The sequence below is a fragment of the Chelonus insularis genome, unplaced genomic scaffold, assembly GCF_013357705.1.
Source record: "Chelonus insularis isolate UGA/USDA-ARS -01 unplaced genomic scaffold, ASM1335770v1 contig_131_pilon, whole genome shotgun sequence".
Classification (NCBI taxonomy): domain Eukaryota; kingdom Metazoa; phylum Arthropoda; class Insecta; order Hymenoptera; family Braconidae; genus Chelonus; species Chelonus insularis.
In genome coordinates, this window is record NW_023276372.1 from 707,383 (window position 1) to 726,701 (window position 19,319).

The 19,319-nt window shown below is 33.5% G+C and overlaps 1 protein-coding gene and 1 long non-coding RNA gene across 2 annotated transcripts; one reads left to right on the plus strand and one right to left on the minus strand.

The window, feature by feature from the left end:
- The first annotated feature begins 1,264 nt into the window (after positions 1-1,264).
- Hasp (Hig-anchoring scaffold protein) lies at positions 1,265-8,461 on the plus strand. Its single transcript, XM_035094940.1, has 5 exons — positions 1,265-1,318; positions 3,581-4,791; positions 4,896-5,026; positions 5,572-5,812; positions 6,030-8,461. The coding sequence occupies exons 2-5, from the start codon at positions 4,011-4,013 to the stop codon at positions 8,315-8,317; spliced, it is 3,441 nt and encodes a 1,146-aa protein (XP_034950831.1). The 5' UTR covers positions 1,265-1,318; positions 3,581-4,010; the 3' UTR covers positions 8,318-8,461.
- Positions 8,462-14,709: 6,248 nt separating this feature from the next.
- On the minus strand, positions 14,710-18,669 carry LOC118074050 (uncharacterized). Its single transcript, XR_004691169.1, has 4 exons — positions 18,466-18,669; positions 18,160-18,394; positions 17,900-18,075; positions 14,710-16,600 (listed from the first exon to the last, which is right to left on the minus strand). It is a non-coding gene; the product is annotated as an uncharacterized lncRNA (long non-coding RNA).
- Between the last annotated feature and the right edge of the window lie 650 nt (positions 18,670-19,319).

The following is a 19,319-nucleotide window of genomic DNA, read 5'->3' on the forward strand; positions in this document are numbered from 1 at the left end:
ATTTTTGATCCCTCGTGAAAGAGAAAGTTTCTTTGGAAACTCATTCAAAAAATGATTACATTTCAAAGTTATTATGGAGATTGAATTATAAATATTTCTTGAATTTAAAGAAAAATTATCGTATTGAAAAGATACTTTTAAAATATATCCTTTTGTGAACTCATACGTATGGAGTTCTCGTGGCTAAATTGAATGTCAAATAGAGTGGAGGGTAAAAAGAGTTATGAGCATCGTTTGACGAAGAGCATTGGTTTTTGTGGCTGAATTTATAACTGCATTCAATTTAGTTTCTTTCATAAACCTGCTTCCCCACAATCACTTAGAAAATTATTATCTAAAAACGTAAAAATTAAAAAAGGGGGCACAACCGAATAGGCATGAAAAAAGAAAATATAAAATGTCGTAGTGAAATTTAAACAACTTAATTACAGGCGCCTGCGACCCTGGTGTGTAAATTCGTTTTACTTGAGGCAGTAGTAATTACTATGATCGTAAGAGACTTCACGGTGCTCCAGTTTTGGGGTGCAGCACAAGAAAAGAGTACAAAGAAAAGATTTTTACTGCCACACACGTGATGATGACGGCGTGAAAGAAATCCAGTAATCATCGTGTCATAATAAAACGTGAGTGACTTTCACCAGTGCACAATTAATGTGTCTGATGTTAAATTCACTGGAATTTACGTTAAGCTTACTCTTTAAATGTTCATGCGAGTAGATATGCAAAGAGTAGTCGTTAGATTCTGCTGGTCGTGGTGATCACGAAAGGATAAAAGTACTTCTTATGTAAGTGTATATAACACGACCGAGACTTCTCGATTATAACTTGGCGGGATGCAGATGCAGCACGCTCGAGAGCACAATCTTTAATCCTTTCCGGACACACGTAACGGATGGAAACGTGAATTCAATTGCTGCTGAATTGGATGCGGGTGCACGCCGTAAAGAGCTGAGGTCTCCGAATGCGACTCACGAAGTGACCAAGTCTTGACCACGTGAGAAGGAGCTGATGTGTGTTGTTATATAGCTATCTAGGTGCATCCGCACTCTGTACAAACGTGCTTGCTAAGACTCTGACGAGGATACACAGAGACAGATAGAGATAGGAATCTACTTTACAAGTGAGTGCCAACGATAAGCGTATGCGTTCCCACGTCGATTCAAATGACTGCATGCAAAGTACGGTAACTCTTGTTAAAGTTGGACTACTTGTTAAGGACTTTCCAAAATATTCCCTCTCGTATAAGAGGATAATAATGGCTTAAAAGTACATCGGGTATTAAAGAATAACTTTGGATGTTAAGAACAAAACCACCAGTGTGAGAATAATATTTTTTCATTAAAATTTATTATGAACTTTGTAAAATGAGTTGATTATGTTTTAAAGAATTTTTTTTCTTTGAAGAAAAAAAGGTGTCTTTGAAAGAACTTGGCTATGGCTTATCGTATTAGCTGTAATATTAATGAAAAATAAATTCTAATAGTAAAACTATTCATCAAATTTCCAATACTTTTCCATTAAAAGTAAAATTAAAATCTTTTATACACTACGTAAAAAATATTAATTAAGTTAATAAAAAAATTTGAAATATTTTTAATAGAACATTTGATTGAATTTAACAAAACTTTGTTTGAAAACTAAAAATAATTAAAATAAGTATAGTAATATATGTGTAGATCTAGAATATTTTCTATTAAAGCAGTTAATTAATTCTAAATATTTCCTAACGAAATATTTAGCTGTAATGTTGATTGGAGGACTTATTGAGATAAGAGGTGTAATTGAATGATTTATCATGGTAATTTATTGGGTTTACGTGTTAGTAAACGACATATTGAATGTTGAGTTGTTGGCTGGTGTACTAGAGCAGCATAGAATGTGGTCTTTTATTTTCTCGTTACGCACTGCGAGAGATCTTTGTGCTGGTTATTTGCAAGTGAAAGAAGACGCACAGTTTTTAATGACGACTCAAACGAGTCGTCATTTCCTTTTTAAATACTGGCCATCTTGGGTTATCTTATGCTTCCTAATCTGGCAGCTAACGTCGTTTGCGCGTGGACTCTGAATGAGCAGATTTCAAGCTGATTGGATACCATCAACAATCGCTATGCTTGCTTTCTTTGTCCTGTAGCTATAATTTCATTACGTCATTGCTTCGTAGTTGCAATGTAGTAACATCTGAGTTACAGTACACTTTCTTGTATAATAAAATAACAGGGTCTATTTTATGTAAAGATATGTACTTCATAGAATGTAAAATTAAATTTAAAATATCTAAAGTGCATCTCTGGAGTCGTGACGATGTCACCCTGATACGTACGTCAGCATTGAGAGAAGATACTGAAGATATGTCATCGACCCAGCGCTGTCTTCTTGTCTTTCAAACACTCCCACTTTTAGTTACTGAATTACTGTTCTTCCTATACCACACGAAACAACTTTCAAGAAGGTTGCTACTCACTGAAATTGTCACCACATTGACATGTTGCCGCAGAAACGAGAATATTTCATTTTTATTTTCATTTCAAAATCGAATAAAAATTTATATTTCATATTAAAATTGTCTTTAGGGGACTATCAACATTTTGGAAGTACACAACAACTGTAATAAATTGTGTGATTTAGGTTAAAACTTGAAAGAAGCATTTGCATGGGAATATTGGTGATTATGCTGACATTAAGAGATTTGTCAAAGTGATAAGGTCATTGGAAGTAACTCATTTGAATAAGATAAATGAAGACATCGATAAGATTGGATAGAATCAGTTATCGCCTACGCGTCGGCGCGTGTGTCATTCTTTGGAATGCACACCCGATTGATTACAATCGTTATGAAGACAATGGACGACATGAGCTTACTTTAACAATATATCGTTCCTACTTATACTGATCTCACGGATTATCCCTTTACTACATCATCCAGTTATTAAGTTTATAATAGAAAAATTGATTTTCTTAAAGTACCCACGCACTCACTGGACCCTCCTCTGTATTCTTCAGTAGCTTCAACGGTAGGCAAATTGCTACTTTATTATGCAAATCGTTCTTATGCTAATGTTCAATTGAAAAAACACCAATCTCAGATGTACCAAACTCTATATAGACACATCAAGGGGATAGGAATATCTCTTTTGTGAACTCTTCCTCCCTTCAGGCTTAAAAATAGGTTTTCATATGAGTTTTTATTTACATGAGGAAATTAAAATTCCTGTAGGATGGAAAATGGCCAACAAATATACCCGATTCGGTTTAACATCCAGTAAAGAGGATGAGGAAGTTGACATAATGAAAGCATTAAAATTCATATGGCATTTGGATAAACTTTGTACATGTTAATAATGTTGATTATTTAATATTCTAGTAGTCATTCAAATATAAAATATCGTTAAACTCAATGAGTTTGCGCATATGAGAGTTTTCAACTTTTATAATTTACTTTCAAAGTCGATTATTGGCAGAGTTGAATTCCGGCATCACATTTCAATTATTTACCTAAATGCCTCTGGAGTTTCTCGAGGACTTATAAATCTAATTACTACTTTGAGGTTCGCTGTTTTTGTAACATTTTTTTTTGTTTTAGTGGGACACATTTTCTGCCATCTGCTGGATGCTGGATGAAATGGGAGATGTATTGAACAGACTTGATATGATGCGCAGAGAGGTTGCGCTCCTAGACCGTTGATTTCAGACTGCTCGAGACTGCAGTCTACACAAAAACCTGAGTCCGCCCGGGAAGCAATAAGCGAGTTGAATTAATCCTCGTGGGTGCTTCTGTTAGAGTGTCGCGCGATATTGTCAATGAATTATTGAAATATTATTTCATTTCCGTGTTATTTCGTATTCAATGGAGCATAATCAGAACACTCTACATATCAAAAGAATACACTAAAGAACAATTTACCGACGTAAACTTGGGCCATGTGAACGTGTTTACTGTCAAAGAGAGCCACTAAAAATAGTATCAAGATTTGAACAATAAATTTACATTGGAAAAAAAATTATTCCCCAAAATGAGACCTAGTATTGTGGTGTCACTTTTAATATTCTTTTTTTTCTCATATGTTGTTGTGTCTGAAGCAAAGCTTCAACAGCAAGCAACAATTGATGCCAATGACGATGAGGATGATGATGAGCGAGATGACGACGATGATGATATTGATAATTCAAGACCAGAAGTTGATGATGATGGAAGAATCTACAAAAATCCACGAAACTCACCGTCGGCAATGTGTCCTAGGGACGAAAAACAAGCCAAAGTCTTGGATCAAACTTGTCTAAGAAGATGCTCAGCTGATGAAGACTGCAAGAGCAAGAAGAAAAAATGCCGATGTGATGGGCCTTGTGGAATGTCTTGTATTAAACCGGAAAAAGAATGTGCCAAGTTATCGGAAATTGATCATGGAAAGATGACAGTTACCGGAAATCATTTCGGAGACAACGCTCACTATCTTTGTGAAGATAATTACTACATCATTGGACTCTCTGAAAGAACTTGCAGAGCCGACGGTCGTTGGACAGGTTCTACCCCATCTTGTACGAAAGATCGCAATTCTTTTTGCGTGGAACCTCCAAAGATCAGCAATGCTAAACACTATGCTCCGGTGGAGCAAAAAGGATTTGAATTGAATACCACTATTCAGTACTTTTGTGATTACGGGTATCAAGCTACTGGATTTCAAAGCGCAACATGCTTCTTAATCAACGGTAAAGCTAGTTGGTTTGGACCTGATATTACTTGCGATCCGGTGAACTGTGGTCTTCCAGCAGACATCGCATATGGATGGCATGGCGGTAAGTTTACGCGGGAAAACGAATATTTCAAGATTAATTGATGATATCTCAGGTAATTTTAATCCAATATTTTTATTATTTTTAATTTAATTTTTTTTATTAAGGAGACTGTTACACATTTAACTGCACTGTAACTTATCACTGCGTTGATGGCTATAAATTGATTGGAAAAGCTGAGAAAGTCTGTGCAGCTGATGGAACCTGGTCACCCAGAGAACCCCCTCAATGCATGCTTGTAAGACATTGAAAAAATATATATCTAATGGATGTTGTTAGAATAGATATTAAAACTGGAATGTTATTTCTTTGTTATCCTAATGAATAATTTTGTTTTATTACTTGACATTATTATTTATTGTACTTTTGGTTCATTTAATTATCTGTATTATCTGTAAATAAATTATTTCAGTTCATGTTAATGAAGTGACTATAATTAATTATTTAAGAGCCTCAAACTGCGTATTAAAATCTAGTAATAAAAAAGTTTTGCATTAAAAAAGTTGGAGGTAATTGCAAAGTTTTAGCTATGAATTTATTATTTTAAAGCTCATTACTAAAGCTTTAATTTTTGAAAAGCTTATTAAAGAATATTTTCATGAATAATATTTACTTAAGGACATTTTTTAATTTTTTCTTTTATATATTTTTAATTGAAAATTAATTTTTGATTGTTTAATTTATTTTGTTTATTTATTCATAAAATGGTTAGCTAGTAGTATTGGATAATTCCGAAACATTACCATCTAAAACAATTCAGCAAACACATAAAATTTGTCCCAGGGTACTCCGGCTCAATGTCCACTTCCAGAGAACCCTCGGAATGGCAAAGCTGTTTACACTTCCCACGCGTACAATGCAATCGTATCGTACGAATGTAGACACGGTTATGTCTTAAGAGGTAATAACACGAGAGTATGCCAAGCAGATAGAAAATGGTCTGGCCAGGCGCCTGTTTGTGAAGAAATTAATTGCGGCCTACCTGGAATTCTCTACAATGGTTGGATTGAGAATATTGAATCTGGTGAGTCATAAGCTTTAAGCCAGCAAGTGCTATTAGTATTAATCGATCGCTTTCACATCGTTGACTTTAGTTTCCTTTGTTTTCATTTTTTGTGTAACATTGTTTTCTTTTCCCTGTTATTTTTACACGTCATAACTTTGAATTTAACATCACTTTGGATGGAGATAGAAATAACATGGGTTGAAATTTAATGTAGTTATTGATTTTCTGTCTAAAGGCACTGGACTAGGAGCAAGCATTATATTCCGGTGTAAGGAACATATGAAGCTCGCAGGAAATACATCATCTGTCTGTGAAAACGACGGCAAGTGGCGCTATCCTTTGCCTCAATGTCTAGCACCCTGTATCATCCCAGAAATAGAGAAAGGATCAATCTCAATAGCATCTCATGAAGTAAACCACATCAACAATGTGACAGTTGTCGAGCATGGTGAAAGACTCAATGTTCACTGCATAGATAATTACGAATTTGCTGCTAACAATACGCCTGTTATGTGCAACAATGGAACTTGGACAATCATTCCTACATGTTCTCCAGCGAGGTGCAAGCAAATGCCAAGAGCACCAAAGAATGGAATGGTAATTGCTCCGAAAATGAATCACGGAATGCGGGCAATCTTTAAGTGCAAAGATGGCTTTACTCTTGTTGGTGGTGGACCAGATAATTCCTCAATGTACGTTGAATGTAACTACGGAACTTGGATTGGCGAAATTCCTCATTGTGAGGAAGTTTATTGTGCATTTCCTGGCTATGTCAAAAATGGAAAAGTACTATTAGTTGGGAATATGGGTGTCTATGATTATCGTCCTTATGTCAAGAAGGTTCCAAATAATAAACAGATCATGTATGATTGTGATAAAGGATATGTATTGGATGAAGGTCCTACTGGAGCTACGTGTATTGGTGGCAAATGGAGCCCTAAAGAGCTACCTACTTGTTTACGTGGTCAACATCCTCGATTACGATGGAGCAGACGTAGAAGATCTGTTGACACTATTCAATCAAGTGCTAATGCTACAACAAACTTTAAAAAGTTTATCGAGTTTTTCCGGCGAGTTGGAAAGAAGCTACTTCATTTAGAATTGGAGAAAGCTCAGGCGAATGAATTGAGTGACTCTGAATTAAAAGACGTGACGTTAAATTATGAGAATAGCACAGAAGTATTCGATGGGAAAGAGAAGTTGTTGAGGAAAGTGAACAGAGGTAGAAAGAGTGAGGAGAGAAACAGAGAAAAAAATATTGATCGGACAATAGATAATTTAATTTTGAAGAAAAAACATCCTTATCATAAAAATAAATCCCGTTCAAAGGATGAAAAAATGATTGAATTTCTGAAAACAGTTTATAGAAAACTAAAGAGAATTGACTCAAAACGTATGAATAATGGAACAAATACAACAATGCATGATATTTTAAACTTGATGAGCAAAAACTTTTTCCATGTTGATTTGTCTGAAACACGTAAAAACAATTCATCTCGTAATCATGACAGCTTTGAAGTTCGTAATCAGCGTGAATTTATGAAACTGAAGCGAGAATTTGAGAGAATAATGAGGTTCTACAATAAATCGCTTCGTTGGAGCGAAAAACAAAATCGCAAAGAGTCGAAGAAAAGGAAGACAAAAGTTCACGACAATGAGAAGAAAAACGAATCAAAATATCGAAAACATAACAAAGAAGATAAATTGAAAAATTATTATAAAGGATTTTATGAATTTATTGATGGATATGTTAATGAGAGATTATCAATTCTTGAATCGCAAAATGCCACTGATGATTTTATTGATAAAATTGATTTGGACAAAATGTCAGGAAACAATGAGTCAACATTTACTATTGGTGAAGTTTATGCGTTTTTCAAACATATCATAGAGAATAAATTAAATAATGACGATTCAACATCAACTCCATCAACTACAATACCAGAAACAACGTCGTCAATGAAGACATCCACAGTTTTGAATAATGAAAAACATAATCAAACATCAACAACACCAGTAACAACAATAATCCCTAACAATTTCACTACACAAATTGAACTGGTAAATGAAATTCCTTTAGTAGATAACAAGACAGAGATAGCAAAGCATCGCACAAAGAGGATTCGCAATGTTGCAGAACTTAAAGCCAACGTTACACATCAAAACCGTAAGCTGCTCTCTGTGAGCTCACAACTCAGTCATAGCCAAAAACCTAGAGTGAAACGAGGCCAGAGCAACGGAATTCAAAATTTGGAATCAAAGGAGTACACTAGTGGAGAATATACTGCTCAACTAAGTGATCAAGAAAGACAGTCAAGAAGATTTATATCATCAACAGAAATAAACAATCAAATAATGTTGAAAAATTTATATTTAAATGCATACGAAGATGAATACCGAGCCAATACTAATCGTTCAATTCTTGATGATACTTATAACACTGATGATAATAATGATAATCGTGCCAATCAAACAGTATCACGACGTCGTAAAGGAAATCTTAGTTTTTATGATAATGAATGATAGGTTGACAATTTATTTGTGATATTATTAATTATTATTAAAAAAAATTTATTAAAATATTTATCGATTATTGAATCAATTTTAGGTGAATATACACAATAATATTATACGATAGTTGATCATTAATCCTTTCCACCTTTCATCCACATTATAACGTGTATTACGCTTTTTCAATAAAAATAAAAATTTTTCATGCGAAATTTGACTTCTTAATAAATTTCTGTTAATTATGCGGAATAATAATGTCCATTTCGTTTAATGAAGCTATTACTTTTTTACAATGTTTGAAAAAAAAAAATTCAAACGAAAATTTCAGCAATATTGATGCATCAAAGGGTTATTGGAAAAACTTTGTACAAGGAAAAAATTAATTAACTATTTTGTAGGTCACAATAAATATTCATTTGTTACAATAAAAATTATTTAAACGCATCACTTTGTTCTCTTAACATGAAAATATTATTATTTTGATCAATTTGTTTACAATGACATAATAAAATCCTGTTAAAATATTATTTCTTTCATCCTATTAACATGAAGTAACATTTTGGTTAAATCTATGATAATTATATGTGAGATGAAAAATATTTATAAATATAATTATGAAGAGAAGTGAAAAGTAATTTCTTAATCAGTAGCTGTAAATATAATAAACAGGCTGGAGAAAAGTAAGTCGTTGCTCTGAAATGTCTGATTAAAGTCTACATAAATAAGTAGACGTATAGGGGCCGCGTAATTCGCAGACTCAAGTCCTGTCTACTGGCTGTCAAGTATCAACGGTATCATTAATTACGCAGCAATAATAATTCGCGAGTAAGGCAAGGGGAAACGAAGCGTGTGAATGAGATTTCATCTGCTACATCGATCGCTCGTTAAAACGCCACAGGGGGACTGTCGCACTTTTTTTTTTTTTAAGCATGAGAATCGATGAAATGTTATTTCAACATGAGCTTTCGCTCGACTGAAGCTCCCCGAGTGCACATGCAACTGCATGCGTGGGTTGAAAACACTCGTGTCATTCAGCAGTAGGCTTTGGATTAAATTTAGTCGATTGAGTATACAGTCATGTGAATATTGAAAATGAAAAAAAAAAAAAACTTTCATTCATCGCATTTTTGCTTGATTAAAAAATATTTTAGATTTTTTCATATCATACTCCATTTGTATGCGTGACCACTTTACATAATTCCGTCCATTCATTATATAACTTTTTTATTCCTTTATCAATTATCTTAATTACTAATCAGCAATAATTTAATGTACATTATTTGAATGATAAAATCTATTATAAAAATTCTGAAAATGGTGGAAGGTAATGCTGCCTCATTTTTACTGAGATATTTCTTTTTTCAAAGTTTACGTGATATTATGATTTTAAAATTTTGACTCCAGAAAATGTCGTGTATCTTGGAAGATTGAAACTTGAATTTTAAAGCTTGTTAGAAGAGTTCTGAAATTTAACAAGGTAGAGCATGTCTTGGGGCTTGAAGGAAACAAAAAAAAAGTACATGTCTTCGAAGAAAAATGTCTATATGTCATTAGTATTAGTGGATCTTATAAGTCAGTTTATATAACAAAGTCATGATAAAATTTCAAATATTCTTTTCATGAAACTATAACCAAGTATTATATCATCCATTTAAATTCTCTTTCAGATAAATCTGACTCGTTGAAAATTTTTACTATGATAATAAAAGTAACCAATTACAATGCATTTGAATTTAAATAGAAAATAAACTATTCGATTTCAATATAAATCAATTTCTAAATAAAAGGAATAAAAATTGATGATGAATAATGATCTTTGGTTCTAATTGATTTCAAAACAAAACAAATATCAATACAGGTTATAAATTATTCTAAAACTAATATGCTCTCATACAGCAAAGATTGTTACAATCTATCATAATAATCTCCAACAAGAATAAAATCAATCCGACATTTATTTATAGTATACTCTAATTTATTTAGCATATACTTGATAAAAAAGGATAGAAGTACGTTACTAATGATGCTAATAGACTCAAGTACAACTGGAACGATAAGAAGTCCAGTTAGCTTGATTAGTATACCAGTCCTACAAAGAAAATTCCTTCTGATATATAGAGCCACTAAGTGTTACAAAAAAAAGAGTTAAATAATTCATCGTAGTCAGAGACTGTGATTTATCAGACTTTCAACTTGGTGGTCTGGAATATTATTTTGTCGTAGTCCAGGTAATCGTTTTATAAAATCAAACATTTCCTAAACATTTTTACTTTAACAAGAGTCGATCGTAGGTGTTAGATGGGTTGATAGATTAGCAAGAGCAGGTGAAAACTTTACATTCATGAGTTGGAAGTAGGCGTAAAGAGGGAATGAATCTCCATGAAAACGATGAATGAATCTTTTGAGTAAATAAGAAGTGGTCAGTGAGAAGGACCGAATAGCTGTGGATGGTAATCACATTGAGAGTAAGGAGTTAAGCAGTCCGAGCTTCCTGCCAATTCATCGTCCAAGTGTCAAAGTAGGATTGAAATTACCCAGAAGCACGAGTTAGTTGATGTTCTAACATAAAAACGGAGTATTTTAATAGAAGGTTTGGTCATATTGTTATTCTGTAGGTGAATATTCCAAACGTGTCACAGGTTTTCATTGTCAATTTTGCTTTAAAATGTCAATGGACTTCTACTTTATCCCCAGTCATGGTCAAATCTGTTCAAACGACTTTTAACAGTTATGTTAAGTGAATAGAACCACAAAGCTTTTACCAATAATGACAACAAATTTAGTGTATACATTTTTTTTAAAGTTAGAAACTTTTTTCAAACTAAATACGTACAATTGTATGATATTTCGAAACTAATATCACAGATAGAGTATGTAAGCATCCAAAGTATAAGTCTCGTTTTAAACTAAAAGCAGTGTACAATGAATACATACTGCTGAGAAGGCCAAAGCGAATTGTAGGTCTTCTAGACGTTTTCTTTAACGTCAATTTTCCAGGAGCACTTGTGTTGCAAGCCTTTTTGAATTTGTAAGAGGAGTAAGATCTCTTTGGAGATTGCCTATGCTAGAAGAAAAAGGGTAGGCTTTGAAGCCAGGTGTATATTCAAGAGTCTTCCTTAGCTATGAGCAAAAATTCCGTGGTCCTCGGAGGATTTTGCTTAAAGAATAAGAAATGGATTGAAACTTGTGAAGCGTCTACATTTTTTTCTCTCAGTTTGACGACTACACATAACGATCGCTAGGCCCCACGGTGAACTTGCATTTCTCTTTCTAACGTAGGTTTCACAAAATGCTGGTAGTTGGCAAAACTTTTGGAATAGTTTATGCTCCAATGCATACCAGCTGGTATTCTGAATCTGTGATTATAACACTCTTGGGTTTTTCAGTATCCTCCACAGACTAAACGAGGCGTCGGAGCGCATAAATGACGAGAAAAACCATGAAACTAGCTATCGAGTTCTTTTATCGTAAGGAATTTATACCAAAGACTCCACTGGATCACTAGGTGGTCTTGTATTCCTCCGAAATTCTTTTTATTGTGATTTGTATATATTTTTTGGACCAACCTTTTTGACCGCTCTGTAATCAGTCAAGTGTTACAACCATTAACACCGATCTCGAGACTTTTTAAAGTCACGAATTTCAATAACGTTGAAAGAGTTTAAAAAAATCCTGTATAAAGTACTGCGAATTTCTCTCTTAGTTTCTTGGACTTAATGACCCAGAGGTACTGCAGCTTGTGATGAGACGAAAAAGGGTCGCACCTCCATTTACCCGTGTGGTTTTCCTTCTTTCATTCTCTCTCATTTCTCTTTTTCTCCTCGTAATATTTTCTTTTTATTTTTTAACAATGTTTTGTACGGCATTTTCAACTGAACCAACCAAGGCATTCCCATGCGAATGTTTTAAAGTCTTTCGAGGTGCGATTTTAAAATTTTTCATAGGGGAAAAAAAATTTCATTTCAGGAAATTGGTTAAAGGTGCAGTTAATGGCAAAAACCTGTCAGAGAGTTGAAGTAGTTTCGCCGGATTTGGAAATTAACTAAATCTGAGCATGACTTTTTGCTGTTATTTGGGAGCAACAATGCCTGTAGGAAAAAATTAAATTATTCAGAAGTTAAAATATATACATTAAGTAAATTGCTATAATTGTAATTAATTAATTTTATTAAGAACAGGGTAATTAGTTTTATTCAATATTTCAAATAAATTTTGTTAATTTACTTTGAAAGTAATGACAAAGCAAAAAACAGAGTTCCTATCACTTGGGGTAAATAAATAGAATAAAACATTAGCTCGTAAAATACTCACGCATGCAGATTTATCAAAGTGTCTGTCCAAATATGGCAAATGCACCTTGCCTCTCACATGCGACTTGGAGAATTATGTGGTCGTCCCACAAACGCCAGATTTCGCGCCTCTAACCGTTTAAGGCGACGAAGAAGAGGCGAAATGCCGATTATAAACGTCAGTTGATTTCAATAACGAATCGTCTTTTCGTGTCTGCTCTTAAGTGAATTTTGATGACCAAAGTGGTCAACGGCACAGCGTCACATTACCTTACAGCTATATCGCGTGGCCAACCCAACCCTGTCAATTTCTGCTGGTGTCTAATGAAAGAGTAATGTTCTTCTACATCAAAGAAAATGTCTCTTGTTCATGATTAAATACAAGGATATAATAATTACAATAATTAATTATTCAATAACTTTCTAAAGTGCACTCTTGGAGTCTCTCATCAGTCAATGGAGCTGTGGAAAAAATTGTCCGTCAGTAAGAATAATTATTTTGTCAGAATACTGCTTAAAGTAATCATCAGTAAATTTGCAAACGATGCCGTGAGCAAGTTAATCAAATTCACAGAAGGCTAAAGGAAATTGCTGACTCTTCATGGAGTTCATGTGTGCATGTGGAGCTTTAATTGCTGAATTTATTCGCTCTCGTTTTCACGCAATAAACAGTAACGTCGTAAAACTTACTCGGAGTAAATAACTCTTCAATTCCTAATGTAATTAATTTGAGTCTTTTAACTGATGCTTAATGAATGATGATTACAATCATTTAATTTTAATGATTGTTCAACATATAAAATTTCATTTCAATCATAATGAATTTGAAAGTAAATATGAAATCATTTTTTCTTGTTAATTAGATATTGAAAGTTTATATGGTACTCAAGCGATACTTTTTAATTAATTTTAAGCACTTCAGAAAATTTTCAAAGCATTCTCCAGTAAAGGATTCTCAACCGAAATTAAATAAATAAAGCTAGCTACAAAAAGAAGTTATTTCAATAAAAAATCCATCGTACTTTGCTTGGTTATTCTTTTTATAAATCTTTATAGTAGAATATTTTTCTAAATGTATATATTTTTGTATGCTTTGAAAATATGTAAAGTTAAAAACGAATAAAATAAAAATATCTTTTAAATGTAAAGTAGACTACTGGATTCTGCAGATAATTAATCTTCTTTCATAAGTTCAAGCTTAAAAATTTAACATTTAATATTCAAAAGAAATATCATTTCGTCTGAATTGCATTCAAGTTATAGATGTGATTCCTAAATGAAGTAACCATGAATCACAGGATTTCAGGATGAATTAAACTCTTTGGTGGGATGGATTCGATTCTTAACACATTAAGGATAAAGTACAAGGATAGAGAATAAACTGCCGGTGGTCTTTTCACAATAATAATACACCATCAGTGTATATAGTACTTTTATCTCACTTAAAATGACGATGTTCATTGTGAGCCATTTCTTTTTGATTCCTCATCGCAGCGTCTTCAAGGACCTCCTCTCTATTCCGTCTATTCACTTTCCTTGTGCTTTTTATTTTATTTTCCTCTTCTTCTAAACACACTGAGAACCTTTTTGTAATCGACCTCAGGCGCGCACAGGTGGTACTAACAAAAATACTTCCACATACACAGAACCTCCGGATTATGACAGATAAAAAAATTGCAGTGCTGTAAAAATTGCTCTAAAAGCCCCCTGAATTGATGTTAAGGAAAGGATTATATTACTGAAATTTGTTTTATTTTTATCTTTGAAGAGTTAAAAACGATAGAGATTTTTCTCTGATTATTTTACGTCGTCCTTGAGCCACTACGAGAAGTATAATACTCTTTCAACTCCTGAGATTGGAAGGAGATTGGATCCAATTTCTTCACGATGAATAGAACGAGTGAAGCGACGAATCGAGAGGAATAAAAGTTCGATCGTCAGCTTTCTATAGATATCATTATACTTCAATTATCTATCGATGAGTGTTCATCATTGTAATTGGAATAATTTCACAATGTGATTAGTAATGAATAAAATAAAAAAGTGAAGAATAAGGTCGACTAATGTCTGATAATTTTACTCTTCATTCATTCTTAACTTTTATTTAGCTTTTTTGCTGCCATTATGGAGTATAAATACATGTCCTTGTTACCATGAAACGAAATTTTTGATGAACCCTAACTCGACCTAATCCAATATAAAGCGAAGGCTTGTCTTTTTCTCACTCTGGATAGCTTTTCTTTTGACTGATGAAACTGAAAGGCTGCGTTGTATCGTGGGGTAAATACGTCAACTGCACTTGATGCTTCATCAGTGGATAATGATGACTCTTGTACCTTAAAAGAAAATGAATAGAGTGTCTGTGATGTTTCTATATCCATTTCAAGAATTTCGTTCAACTCAAGCTTTTTTTTTCCGGTCGACATGTGAGAGAGTTCACAGGAAAGCAATTTTATTTCTGTTATAAAAATTATTCGTAAACTGTTTTATAATTTGAGAATCAAAAAAATATTCCTACATTCTTCCTCAGCATATTTCAAATTTTTTTCAATATTATTCTCTTTATAAATTCTATAAATTCTTTAATGAATAGGTTTATTTATGGTTTATTGCCAGATATTAAAAAGGATGTTTTTTTTATGTAGAATTAAACTATATATTCTAGTAAAATTACGATTAATCTTAATTTTTTATTCTCTTATTCTTTAGTCGAGTCCAATCTTTGGATTATGACTAACAGGACAAAATAATCGCTACTAGATAGCGACTTAAGGAGTTTCTGAATGGTGCCTAACGACTTCGTGGCCTCGTCATGGGGATCTTGTAAGAATGCTTGCACCAAATAATACGAACTCACGCTGTGGAGCTCATCGTGATGTGTCTCTTGAAGCTATACAACGAGTACAGTGTCCACCTACTCAGTTGTCACTTCGTTATATCGCTGTGATCCTTTAACCTTTCCTAAATCCTTTTTTTTTATTCCCTATCATTTTAAATATCTCGCTTCATCTGCATTAAAAATCATTGAAATATCTTCCTTGAAATTTTTAAATATTGTTCACTGGCATTGTTTATTATTCGTACTTGATATTTTTTATAAAACATGGGATATAAAAAGGTTCGAGTCTCAGCCGAGTGTATTCTCATAGGGATTCAATTCAGCTTAGGACGACCTGCTGAGTCCTTGTGTTAGTGCATTCGATGGACTTTGAAGCCACGCGAAGATGCAGGACTCTAGAGGGGATGAAGGAGTCGTCTCAAGAGAAACATTCGCATTTTCTTTACATCCCCTGTTTTAGCGACGTAAATCTAATGTTCTCTCTTTCGTCTGATTTATTCATCCACCACTCGTAATCCTCCAACTGAACCAGACGTTTACCTCATGACTTTTCAAGAAAAACAAAGTGCTTAATCCTAGAGCTGATGCTTTACTCTTGTACTCAAATTTGCATCAATTTTGAATCATTTTTATTTACTTTTTTCTTCTTCTATTCTTAATGCAGTCTTAGAAAAAAATTTTGACCTGATCTTGTAGTGCATGTTTTGGTATAATCCTGATCCTCGTGAACATAAAGCCAAAGACCCCACGCCGTGACCGAGTGCAAACGGCGACAGGATGGCGCGCGCGTGACGCTGCACATTGGCTACGTGGTCATTGTCCAGACGACATTACAGGCTACACTATGCAGTGAAACATCACCGTAGCTTGGTAGAAAATCCTCCAGGACATCTCACCGAATGGACCTCACGCTAAGATCGAGAACTTGTCAAACCATAGCTGGAATAGGTCGTGACCACACTGCTCCAATGAGAATTCTTTGCTTGTTCCTTAAGTATGTTCGTTATACATGTTGAACGACGTCGATGGCTTTTGGTTATTTTAGGACCCACAAGCGTGATGATCCCATGCGACGAATCGTGAGGATGGTTGTTTTTATTACTCTCTCTCTCTCTCTCTCTTTCACTCGTTATCCTCAAATGTTGTAAAGGAGAAGCAGAAGAGAGACTGTTTGAGAAACAGAAATAATTGGTATTATTTTTTTATGAATTAAGAAAATGCACTTAAAATACTAAATATTAGAAAATTATCAGAAGGCGGACAGTCTAATGGAAATGTTTTCATAAACAACAAACTTAATCTTGAAAAAAAACAAGCACACTTGATGTTATTTCATATATTACAGGCTGTTGATTGGTTCCCAAGATGTCTCTTGCTTACTTTCAACAGTATGTGGTTGACTGCTTACAATTTACCTCCATTGAAATGTCGAAGATGATGAGACTTGGCGTTGAATCCTCTTGGATATGTCTCTTAGACCAGAAAACAAGTTGGCTCTGTGCCAAGCAGTGCAAGGGACACTGCAGAGTTGTGACAATACCTTCCTACGCTTGTACTCATTGAACCACGCCTGAGAGTGACAACAATACCTAACGTTCTAACCGAATATTGGAACAACTTTTGGACAACTGTGTGAATCTAATTGTCTACAGCAGTCGACGCTTTCCGGAAATCTCTTTATCCTATGCCCACGTGATGTCTTCCTTGACTGATCAAACTTGTAAAGAGGAACACTCCTGATGTCCAAAAGTCTATTCAATCTGTTTGAGTAAATCAGCAACGCGTGCCAGTGAAATTTTCAGGTGGGAATAAAAGCCACAATAAGAGAGGAAATACATCATGTTTGCTATTTTCCTATTATTAAGACCACCTAGAAATCTTTTTTTTCTTTTTAAGACCTCCCGGTGATCTTAAAGGTGTGCATGACGATTTCAAAACATTCTAATGAACGTGAGGTAATCAATTTTCATTGGATAAAGTTCTTAACTTTTTTCTAATTCTATTTTGAAGAAAAAAAACCCAAAATATTTTTTTTTTTTGCTTACAAAATATATAAATAATATAATTTTCAACAAATATTGATTTGCTTAAAACTGATTGGAATTTAATATAAAGACAAAAGAATTAAACTTCAAATAGCATTGTATTGCAACATTATTATAAATTGTTTTTGTTGCAAATAATTATTCAATAAAATAGAATGTAGCGAATGAATATACCGTTGTGTTTATTATATTATACGTTTTATGTGTGATAATTAATAAAAAAATATTATAAGCTAAAAAAACATTTTAAATTCATTTGGGTGTAAATAATATTAATGACAATGAAACAAAAAAATGAGTAAATTATATGAAGGCGTTACTCGCAAAATGAAATTGCTGTTATGTGAGAGAAAGTAGAAATAAGTATGTAATGAGAAGAACAAAATACACCAAGTATGTATATAGTTTGATGTATACTCACCTAGTCTCGACCACCTGTCCTCTTATTTTTACACTGAAAATAGAATCAGCAAGCATTGCGCTAGCAAGATGCTCTTCATTGGCAGTAATTTTCTATTTTACTTGATTCAAACTCACATGTACATCTCTCTGCTTTTTATATTAGCTGATTATGTTCTTGTACCTTTCAAACCTAACCTACAAATAATGAGAAAATAATTATTTCTATCTACGAGATATGTTTTGCTTCTAAATGTTAAAATATCTTCAATAGGTACTTACTCTAATAGAAATGATCATCAAAAGAAATTAAGCTTCATAATTAATCAAAGTAAAATATAAAATTCCATTTATTCAAATAGGGAGATGGAAAAATATCTCTTGACTGCATGAGTGATTCTCATGAACTGAGTGCTTTTTATTTTTCGCGTCCTAACCAGTTCTAGATATCGTTGGATCAACAACAAACCTAACCTATGACGTAATCCCGTTATCAATCGGTACACGTGCAGACTATCTAAACATAAACAATCAATAAGTAGCATGATATATCACAAATAAAATACAATGAATGAGTTTTGTTCGTACCTTAACATTCGTGGATTCGAATAAATGAAAAGTTTTTATATCAAGCCAAGAGGTTATTTAAGTTTCCACAATTTTTGTATATATTATTGTTTATATTAATTTTTTCACAAAGAATATCATAAAAGAAAATGACTTTTTATTCTTACTAAATTTTTATTCACTTATTTTCGCAACAACGAGCACCTGCCGTGACTCACCGCTGAAGAGCTCCCCCGCCGAACTTTGCGGATTACAAAGACTTAAATATCGGCCGTTTGCCGTGAGTAGGTATAGACTCTTCGGTCTTTGAATGAGATCCATAAGAGTGTGTTAAAAAAAAGTAAAAGTTAAAAATGAGAATAAAAAGTTTATTCTAGAGACTTGGATGGAGAACATGAAAAATAGCAGCCGTCAGGATTAGCGAATCGTTCAAAGTCGTAGTCCGTAAAAATTGCAAAGCCTCAGCGAGATAGCTGCCAAGGATAATTCACCATGAGTTCGACGGTCATCCAAAGTATATTCAGGGTCGATAAAATAAAAATTCTTCCAACACAATAAAATCAATTGAATAGCCAAAATGAACTAGAAACATAGAATGATTCATTTGAGCAAAAATACTTGGCACAATAAGTTGAATAGAGTTAATAATATTAAGCGTTGAATCAGTAATATCACAAAAGATAAAACATGAGAAAATTGGTTAAAAGGTAGATGAGGATAGATATCTATACTAAATGAAGACGCCACCCAAGGTGTCAGATGAGACCAGATGGCAGTGTAAGATATGAAACCATCTTCAACGCATTAGCCATTTTACGGTGAGTGCAAGTGAGTGCAGCTGAATGTCAGGATATGGCGGTAAAAAAATTAGATAG

What these genes read in the sequence shown, in the direction of transcription:
- Hasp (XM_035094940.1), top strand. Translation starts at nt 4,011, where the DNA reads ATGAGACCTAGTATTGTGGTGTCACTTTTAATATTCTTTTTTTTCTCA. An exon ending in AACCCCCTCAATGCATGCTT is followed by an intron (nt 5,027 to 5,571) that starts GTAAGACATTGA and finishes AATTTGTCCCAG; the next exon opens with GGTACTCCGGCTCAATGTCC. An exon ending in GATTGAGAATATTGAATCTG is followed by an intron (nt 5,813 to 6,029) that starts GTGAGTCATAAG and finishes TTCTGTCTAAAG; the next exon opens with GCACTGGACTAGGAGCAAGC.